Source organism: Calliphora vicina, chromosome 5 (genome assembly GCF_958450345.1).
Source record: "Calliphora vicina chromosome 5, idCalVici1.1, whole genome shotgun sequence".
In the NCBI taxonomy this organism is placed as follows: Eukaryota; Metazoa; Arthropoda; class Insecta; order Diptera; family Calliphoridae; genus Calliphora; species Calliphora vicina.
Window position 1 is genome coordinate 76,662,621 of NC_088784.1, and position 10,393 is coordinate 76,673,013.

At 32.2% G+C, this 10,393-nt stretch overlaps 1 protein-coding gene across 1 annotated transcript; it reads left to right on the forward strand.

Annotated features, from left to right (window-relative positions):
- Window positions 1–212: 212 nt before the first annotated feature.
- Window positions 213–10,393, forward strand: Pal1 (Peptidyl-alpha-hydroxyglycine-alpha-amidating lyase 1). The gene is made up of 6 exons (XM_065514325.1): window positions 213–566; window positions 2,561–2,735; window positions 2,807–3,047; window positions 3,207–3,709; window positions 3,789–4,298; window positions 9,826–10,393. The coding sequence occupies exons 1-6, from the start codon at window positions 489–491 to the stop codon at window positions 10,017–10,019; spliced, it is 1,701 nt and encodes a 566-aa protein (XP_065370397.1). The 5' UTR covers window positions 213–488; the 3' UTR covers window positions 10,020–10,393.

A 10,393-nucleotide genomic window follows, 5' to 3' on the forward strand; every position in this document is an offset into this window, starting at 1 on the left:
ATAAATTAGGGCATTATTCTTATATTTCAGTCTATGATTATTATAAATTTTAATCGATTAAACACTTCAATCAAACAATACCCCTAGTATTTTTTTCAGTGTAAACATATGCTTTTGACATGTGTGCTGGTTTGACAACTCATAACATTTTGATATGGCAATGCCAAACCAAAAAACAACAAAACATAGAAAATCAACCGCAGTCGTGGAAAAAGCTGCCTTGATGGCAGATGAAAAAAATACTATTGTTTTTGCGGAGCATTTAACAAAATTTTGATATAAAAAGAATACCACAATAAATATTTATAAATTATAATAAGAATTGAAAAGTAAACTCAAATAACAATACAAATGTGTTTTAAAGAAGTGTAAAAAAGTATTAAGTGTTCAAAACCACATTCCCAAAAAGGAAAAAGATTTTCGCAGTTTTATATTCTATTTTTTTTTTTAATAAAACAAAAGCATTTGAAGCAGAAAAAAACATAAAAATGCGTATACAGCAGCAGCTAATGGGAACTTGGTTGATTGTATTGACGGTTTTTATAATTGAATCAGCAACAGATGAGGTAATTTTAATACACGATGAGAAATAAAAGAATATGAGCAAAAGGTTTTTTAAATAACAATACAACTTGAAAGACAATGAGATTATAATAATTTTTTGCCATACGTTATTTAGTAACAAATGTGAAATAATTTCTTTTGTTTTTCATGAATTTCTTTATGGTCAATTTGTTTTACAAATTTAACAACAACATATGGTTACAGCTGGCTTAATTTGTTTGTTTCTCTACTGGCTGTATTTGTAATTTGTGTATTACTTATTATTTGTTTACCGTTTCTATAATATTTTTGTATATAATAGTATTTGTTGTTATTTTTGTTATTATTGGGCATTTTTTTGTTGTTTTATTGATTTGTTTCATTTCCTAAAGCGGCGTCTGGTTTTTTTGTGACGTATAAAAAAGGTATGAATGATAAAATAAATATAAAAAAAGCCACCAAACGTCATCAGAATTTGTATTTTTTTTATTAATAACCCACAAATATGGACGTGGGTGTAAACTGTATGTACTACGTTGCAATGCCTACGCATGTATTTTTATAGCAAAAAGATTCAACATGTTATTTACTTTGCAAGGATTAAGGACATTTTAATGTAGTTTTTTATAGATGCTGTTAAAAATATTATTTCGTTAATATCAGTTGACATAGTTTATGTTTTGACACATTCTAAAATGTAGCTTTCTGTGTTCTGGAATTGTAGTTAAGTCAATCTTATTAAAGTCCCAAAACCTTGTTATAACTTAAAATTTGCAATTTATGAACTGACTGTTACAATTTGTAAATTACTCCAGTTTATTAGGCATCGAGTACGGCAGTTTTTTTTTTGGTAAATTCTGGGGAAAACTTTTACCATTCTTTCGTTAAAATTGACTTAATCTGCTGGATAGATGACGAATTGCTTTTTGAACTCGTGTCTTTATAACTATAGCATGCAATTCCTTATTAACAGAGAATAATGCTTGGCGTCATTGTCATGCATAAAGTTACATATGTATATCCAGTAGCCAGATGCAGCTTTTCGGCACTTGGAATACGAATGGTTTATAGATGAATATCAACCGCATTATATTTCAGCATTGCTTTGGATAATTTGACTGCTATTTGACCAAAATATCAATTTGGTTGGATAGAAAAGTCTCTGATCTTTAGTAGGAGTGATAACTGGTCACTGCTCAATTGGGGGCTTCATTGGTAAACTGGATAGTGGTACACAGTACTTTTGTAAGATGTGCGATGATTTGGGCTATGTAGGAACAGTAGAAAACATTTTATATTATCTAGCTCTAGCTCTTTTAAGTGACAGTCTTTGGAGAACCCCGGTCTGTACTTATTTTCTCACCTTATTTTCTTAACATCCTGAAGCGTATCACAATGAAAAAATGCCCCATAACATAATATTGTGTCCGTCAAACTTGACTGTCTTATTTGTGTACTTGGTGTTCAATCTCTTTCGTCTTAAAAATGCTCTTCCATTACTGCTTCTCACATTGTATTTGTTATGCATATAAAAATAGAATAGTTTTCCCCATTTCTGTTTCTACCAGTTTAAATGTTCTTTGATACATTGTATACGATCAGCAGTAGGTTTTCAGAAAGTGGGTGTAGAGATTTCTTTTGTTGAAAATCTAAAAAACCTTGGAATGATTTCGCTTCTTTTACTTTTTTGGTTAATTTCGAAATTTTTTTCAAATTTCGAGGGCATCGCCTTGAACTTAACAGCGATAACTTTCGAAAAATTCCACTTTAAAACACAAGTGCCGCCAATTCTCAACCCCTGCTGTTTTTCTATAATTTATAATTATTTAACTGAATTGCACATTTAATATCACACAATAACAATAATTTGTTTGCTAATTACTTTATTACAACAAAATTATCTTGAAAGTAATTAATACTAAGTACTTTCATACATTATAAGATCAAATAACAATACAACAGAAAATAACAAACTAACAATTCTAATTTACATTTGAATGTCTGATTATTTTCTTAGAAACTCAGTTTACAACGTTATTTTCCATTGGTAACCGAAGAACAAATGCTAAACAATGATAAACGTTTTCAGCAGATTATGCAGGGCAGTAGCAGTTCATCGGATGCAGTGTGGCCGGATAAGCATAAATTTGAAAAGGTTGATGTTAAAAAAGAAATCAATAAATTGAATATCAGTAAGTTTGTGAATATTTATGCATATTTATCGCTTTATTGTTATTATTTATATATATTTTTTGTATTGCAGCATATGTTTATCAAGCGGCATGGCCTGAAATGAATATTAAATTGGGTTCAGTTACAGCTGTGAGTTTTGATAAGGCTGGCAATGTTGTTATCTTTCATCGTTGTGATCGTGTTTGGGAACAAGATACCTTTGCAAGAAATAACGTTTTTACAAAACGCAGCAAAGGTGCTATACGTGATAGTACGGTTTTGGCGTTGGACAAAGAAACTGGAAAATTAGTATATGATTGGGGTAAAAATTTGTAAGTAAAGAAATTAAACAAATAATTTATTGTTAATAAATTTTTCGAAAAAAAAGATTTTTTCATTGAAAATTTTATTTCGTTTTTAAATAAATTTAAAAAAGCAAAAACTTTAGCAACTATTTTTTATCGTAAAACCTCCATAATTAATTTTTTAAGGTTTTACATGCCTCATGGTTTAACGATTGATCACGAGGATAATGTTTGGATAACAGATGTTGCTCTACATCAAGTCTTCAAATTCGGACCACGAGGCTCAAACGATAAGCCGCTAATGACATTAGGCATCGCTTTTACGCCCGGTGCTGGAGAAACAAAATTCTGTAAACCAACATCTGTAGCCGTATTGGAGAATGGTGATTTCTTTGTGGCGGATGGTTATTGCAATGCGCGCATTCTAAAATACACAAAAGAGGGAGAGAAAATTTTACACTGGGGACAAAATACATTTTCTGGAGTATCATTCGGGGTGGCACCACAAAATTTCTTTGCTATACCGCATGCTTTAACGCTGGTACCCGAACAGGAATTGATTTGTGCAGCAGATCGTGAAAATGGACGGGTTCAGTGTTTCTATTGGTCCAATGGTACATTCCACTCACAATATCATTCACAGATTATAGGAGATCGTTTGTTTAGTATGGATTATACCCCAGCGCAGGGTAAGTTTGATTTTTTGACTTTAAAATTTAAGTATTCTTATGTTTTTGTTTGTTTTTTTTTAAATTTTCCATTTAATAGGTGGCCAATTTATAATAGTGAATGGTCCCACAGCTGAATTGGGTCTAAAAACAGAACAATATAATGAAGTGCGTGGTTATGTTATGGATTTCAATACCAAAAAGGTAACAGGGAAATTTGGACCAAATGACATGGAATTTTCTAATCCTCATGATGTGGCCGTCTCAAACGATGGCAATGAAGTTTATGTGGCCGAACTAAATCCTATGCGAATACATAAATTTCTGCACAAATCTGTAGTTAAATCTATACCACTATCGGCTGCCAAACCGACCGCCAATGTTGAAATTGAAGTCAGTAAGGAGAAATCTGCCAGCCTAGAAGCAGCACAAAAATCAGATGTTTTAAGTTCGGACAGCCCTGCCGACCCCTCGGTTATGTTGGAAATTACTAGTGACACTCCACATCATAGACCTGGAGCTACTGCGATTCTGGTGGCCTCTCTAATGCTGCTGTTTGCATTTCTAACATTCGGTTTGGCTTTGCTAATAGCCCGACGACGTAAACGAGGTAATGCCGCCAGTTTAACCGTAGGCCAACCTAGTGAATTGGTCTATCGTAAATTGGTAGCCTCTACTCAAACTATTTGTGATGAATGTCCTTAATTTTTAACTAAAACTATATACCCAAACATTTTCCTCATTTTGTACTTTTTATATGTTTTTTTTTTTCTTTTGTTCTTCTATTAATTAATAATTATACCTGTTTTGTGATTATTGTGTTTTTAAGGCAGCTCTATTTATAGTTTTGATTTAATTACATTAATTTATTTGCCCTCATTTTGTTTAAAATTTTCCAATATTTAGCCTATTTTCAAAATAACTCTTCAACCAGTAGCAAAACTTTGTAGAATTTTCATAGATCTCCCATATTTTCAAAAATATACACAGGCACTACAGAAACACAAACATTTAATGCAAGTAAAATGTTTCATTTTAAAAAACATCTTGTTTTACCATTCCGTGATTTTAACATCAAGCTACTAACATCAACATTTTTTTATGGACCTAGTTTGTAGGAATTAAACGTAGCTTAAACTTATACAGTTTATGTGTTTGTTTCCAGATTAACCGATAAAATAATAACTAAGCCTAATAAATAACTCATTTCAGCCTCCTATTAATAATGACTAATTAAGTTTTTGTTAGTTTTTCATCAAATAACTTTAATTAGTTGTATGTGTAGCTATTTCCTTAAACAATTCAAACATTTTCTAGAGTAGTGTAACCCTGAGCTAAAACAGCCATGTAAGTGATTTAATCAATATACAACAATTACAGAAACAACAAATATTTTCTATTTAGTGTATGATCTGTTGGTTTTGTAATTACACATTAACTTTTTGATTGGAACTCTGAATATTATCCCAAAGTACATATCTCATTTTATTTCTCTTCACTTTCAACATTACATAGTCGTCAATCTTACTAAGTGTGCTAGTGTTTTATTTAATGTTATTTGTAAATTCCATAGTCAAACTGTATGTTTTAGTTCGTGAACTGATTAAATTTAAAACACATCCAATTTATTAAAACACATATTTTATATTTATATGTATGTTTTGTATTACGATTTTATTTTTTCTATGTGTATACTACAATAATTATTGTAATTAATTTAATGTAATCTCATTTTTTTATGTTTAAAAAATAAATTTATTATGTATTTCAAAATAATTGTTTTTTTGTATTATTTGTTTTGTTTGTTTTTTTGTTGCATTTGTTTATTTTACATATTTGTTTATCATAATTTTTTCAAAATCATTTTTATTACACTTTATAACTGTTCAGCGATTATCGTTAATATATGGTCCTTTTTTACTTAAGTATTAAAACTAAAGTTTAAGTTTTGTATGATTGTTCCGTAGTTAGTTAGTTAGTTTGGCAGGGGTGTGCACTATGTGCACTTCCAATCGGAGACCACAAGGTCCATGGTGATTCCCTTCAAGAGTCATATCGCACACCCAGTTCAAAAGTGAAACAACTCAAAATTTTAATTTTGAAATCGAAAATAAATATGTACCAATTGAAACATAATGAAAGACATTAGTGTTTCTTTTGTATATACATATAAACAAGTGTATTGTGCATAGTTTAAGCGTAAAATTAATTTTTCGGGTTTATATAAGCCGACAAATTAATTTTTGAGTTGTGTCACTTTTGAACTGGGTGTGCGATATATACAGTAAAGAGAGATTGTGAGGAAAAAGAATCCAAAACTGCATAGGGAAAGAACAAATTTTGTTACCGTTTTGGAATCGCTTTAGAACGTCCTTTAAATAGCCAACCTATTCCCCTAATAAAATCTAGTATGTTACACAGTTTACAGCCAGCAACACTACCGAGTTCATCCAGAAATCTGTTTCCTAGCCATTTAAATCTATGACCCTGTAGTCTAGGGCAGTTGCCCATAATATGCTCTACTGTCTCTAGCACCTCTACGTCCCCAAACACCCAACAGAAATCTTGTGTGCCATTATCCCATTTACCTTTGAAGGCCCCAATTGAGCAATGACCGGTTATCACTCCTACTAGAATCCTGACTCAAGCAGTGTTTTGGTTGCATCTGCATTCAGTTTTGGCCAAAAGGCCCTGGACACTTTGCCATCCGTCCTATTGCTCCAGGATTGGTTGGTGGAGTCACGGAATCTTTAAAATATTAACCTGTGGTAGTGACATATAGTATCATGATCTAAATCAGAACCATGTCCAGCCAGTTCATCTGCTACCTCATTTCCTTGTATATCGCAGTGCCCCGGTTTCCAACACAATCTTATTGAGTAGTGTACCAATAACTCCTCGAGAGCTCTCTTACAGTCTTCCACTAAGCTGGTATGTATTAAATTACATTTCAGAGCCTTAAGTGCCGCCTGACCACATTTATAGTCACTACAGAGCACTCATTGACGTGTACCTTTATCAACTCTGTGGTTTTCCAGATCGCGAATATACCTACCTGGAAGACGCTGCATTCGTTAGAGAGTCTATATGAACGTTTGATATCCATGTCGACCAAATAAACCCCGGCCCCTATAAAAGAGTCCATCTTGGATGTGTCAGTGAAAACTGCACCCCCATCGAACAGTTGATCGAATCCTACCCAATTATCCCTACTGGGGGTGAGGCACCGAAGTTGAAGGTCGCTACTCTATGATCAGAAATTTCAGAAGGAATGATGATAAGACCTGCCTCATACAGTATCCTAGAGTGACCTACCCGCAAAGGTTTCACTAACGAAGATTGAAATAGCCTGAGTAACTTCCTTGCTGCCACACTCTCAACATAATAATCAACAATGATTGGTAAAACTGAAGGTGAAAACTGCTAGTGAAGTAGATTTTTAACAGATTTGCCTTCCATTTAGGCTAGGTTAGAAGAGGACCACCCAGAGTTCTGTGTGCATTCACAAGACCATGTATGCTGATCCATAGTGAGTCGTCAGATAAATAATTGTGCAGTGAAGTAGACCTCATTTGTAGTGATCTGATGATACTGATGATAGCTTTGTCAATTTTATATATTTCACCATCTTCAGTTGATTTATCCCCCTCAAGAAATTAGATTCAAAACATTTAAATCGATAGCGAGATTATGCAACGCATCTACAATTGCTATCAATACATAAACGTATTTTCTTAAGGAAATATCTCAATTCAGTGTGGCCGGTAATAATACCTTAGTTCATATTTTTCCATCCTTATTCTCAATTTGATGTTATATTTAGGATTCCATAGAACTTTCGCTTGCTTACATCGTAAGCAAACGAGTATCTGATTCAATTTTGAATTTATTCTTTATATTTCTATATTCAACATCAAGTCCAGGATAAACATCCGGTGTTGATATCACATCTGCCCTTGCACGTGCTAATTCGTCAGCATATTCATTACCTTGTATAATATTGTGACCTGGTACCCAGCACAGATTCAATGCGTGGTATTCCTTGAGAACCTGTAGCATTCTGCTATAACTAGGGTTTTTATCCCGGGACTAATTTCCCGGGAATTTTTGCCAATTTTTCACTACCCGATTCCCGGGAATTAAAAACTGACGAAACTACAAAGAAAACATGTTAGAACTCTATTTTTTTTTAAAAAAAAGTGAAAAGTTTATTTTTTACAATTTTTCGTTTATATCTCGGCAACAATATACCACTTATTATTTATTTGGGGTTTTTCGAATGAACATTTAAAAATGCCTATGGAAAGCTGAACGATCTAGAAATAAAGGTGAAAAATCTTCAATGTCAAGATGGACCAGTGTGAATTATACCACAAACCTCTAGTAGATCAAAGTCCCCTACTTTTGATGGCGGCACACCATTTGGTATTTTCAAGTATAGAAATGATTTTGGCCTTGAAAGGAAACACAGCAATAGTCCTTGGTAACAATATCAGCTTTATAATGAGTGTGTTTTGCAGATGTTGTATTATAAAAATTCACATTTGAATCCAATAATTTGGAAATTTTCGATATCAACATAAATTTTATGTCTTAACTATAATGGAATGAATTCATTCCTTTTACTAAAAGGATTATGAAATTTATTTTTTAATTCATTTTGAAAATGATTAAAAGTTAAATAAAACTGAATGAAGAAAAAACATTTTAACTCAATTTGTAGTAGGTTTGAATCAACAAAAATTTAATCATTCAAAGTTTGAATAAATTCTGTTATTAATTAACTTAATTAATTCAATTTAAATAAAGCCTTTGAAGGAAGCTAAATAATTAGATATTGGGAATGGATTTATGAAATGAAAGGCTGAAATTTTTTAATTACGGATTAAGATTTTAGTGAATTAAGCTCAAATTGAATTAATTACTACGAAGTTCTATATATAATGATACTAATACTAAGTTTGTATATGAAATTTTGCTATAATATCCATAGTTTACAGTATTATTATATATTTCGGGAATAGCCGGGTACCCGGGAATGTAGAGAAAAATTTTACCGATTCCCGGGAATCAAAAAAGGTCGGGAAATTAAAAACCCTAGCTATAACGCCTGACCAGCTTATATCTAATATTCATGTTATATAGTGCCTTTAATGTAGCTTGATAATCCATGTAGAATGTATTATCGCTCTTGTTTATCGGTTCCATAGATATAAGTTTTGCTGTGAGTATTTTGGCCTGAAATACCTAACTTACCACTCCCTGTACCATTCTCCTTCTTGGAGCCATCCGTGTATACTTCAATAATTCTCCCGTTTTTCCCTTGGTGGTTGTTCGTTATAATCTCCTTATCCCAACAAATTTGAGATGTTTGGTGGTCAGTTATAATGAAAATCTCTAATTTAGTGCCGTGTTTCACAGATCCCCCATTGTCCATTCTGGCTTAGCCTAATTTGTGTTTTTGAAGTGTATGTGCTAGGATTGGCCTTATATATCCAATAAATAAAACGTGATTTGTTAACCAAAGTTCTCCCTATACCTTTCCTTTAGATTCGGTATCCATTTTAATTTATTATCAACTATTACTTCCAAGAACTTTGCGTCCTTTGATAGCCAAAAAACTTCTCCCCACATTTTTGGGTGGTATATATTAATTTCCTTTTGAATAGCTCCATTTCTTTATTCGGTGGGTTAAAACTAAAGAAACAAGTATTGGCCCATTGTATCAGAAATTGATAGCATATTCCGCCTGATTACCCCGGGAAATCGGGATTAACTTTGAAATCTCCCGGGATCCTGGGAATTCCCGCCTAGAACAAATTATTAAATTTTAAAATGCAAGATTTCCCTTCCCGGGAATCCGCGTGAAAAACTCTAATGTCAAGCAATGAAGCACTGATTTCCCATTGTTGTAAGCATGTTGATGCTGGGAGAATACCTTGACTGAAGTTGTGCTATAAGGTCTGAAAAACAATGATCCTGTATAAATTTTTACGAACATATAAAAAACTTGATTTCTCTCTTTTTTTTTGCATTTTTAGCCAATAACTTTTTTCTTTTATAAAAACCTTAACAGACGTAGAGACAATTAATTACTATAAAATATAATTTTTATAAATTTCGATATCTCTTTAAAGGTTGCATGCCATTTGGTTCCAATAATCGACGACATGCCTGGGATTTTCCCTCAAAACCAGATGGCTTTAAACTTGGCGGCCTACTTATGGAGCGCAACAAACGCAGTGGTTTTGAGAAGCTTGATCAGAATGCCAGTGATGAGGAAACGGAAACGGCCACAAACAATACATTAACAAGTGCACAATTTGCTTAGTTTACATTAGGAATCTAAAATGGAAAACCCACATATTTATACATATAAAAACTAATGAAATGAACCTCTAACTCGCTCCAGTTGAAAAAAAAATTGAATTTATTTTTTGAAGAGTTTTCTTTATTCTTTTTCAATGAATCTTTTTAATACGCTAAAAATTTATTAAGTTTTATTTATAAATATATGTATATTTTAATTGTTTTTTTTTTATATTTTTTGTAGGTGTATGTATTTATAATTTATAATTAACACAATAATCGAAAATTCAATTAATCATGTAGAATTTAAGATTTAGTAAACGAATAATTTGTAAGAGTTTTATTATATAAAATAATCTGGATAAGGACCAAAAAGGAATGGAAGCATGAAGAGAA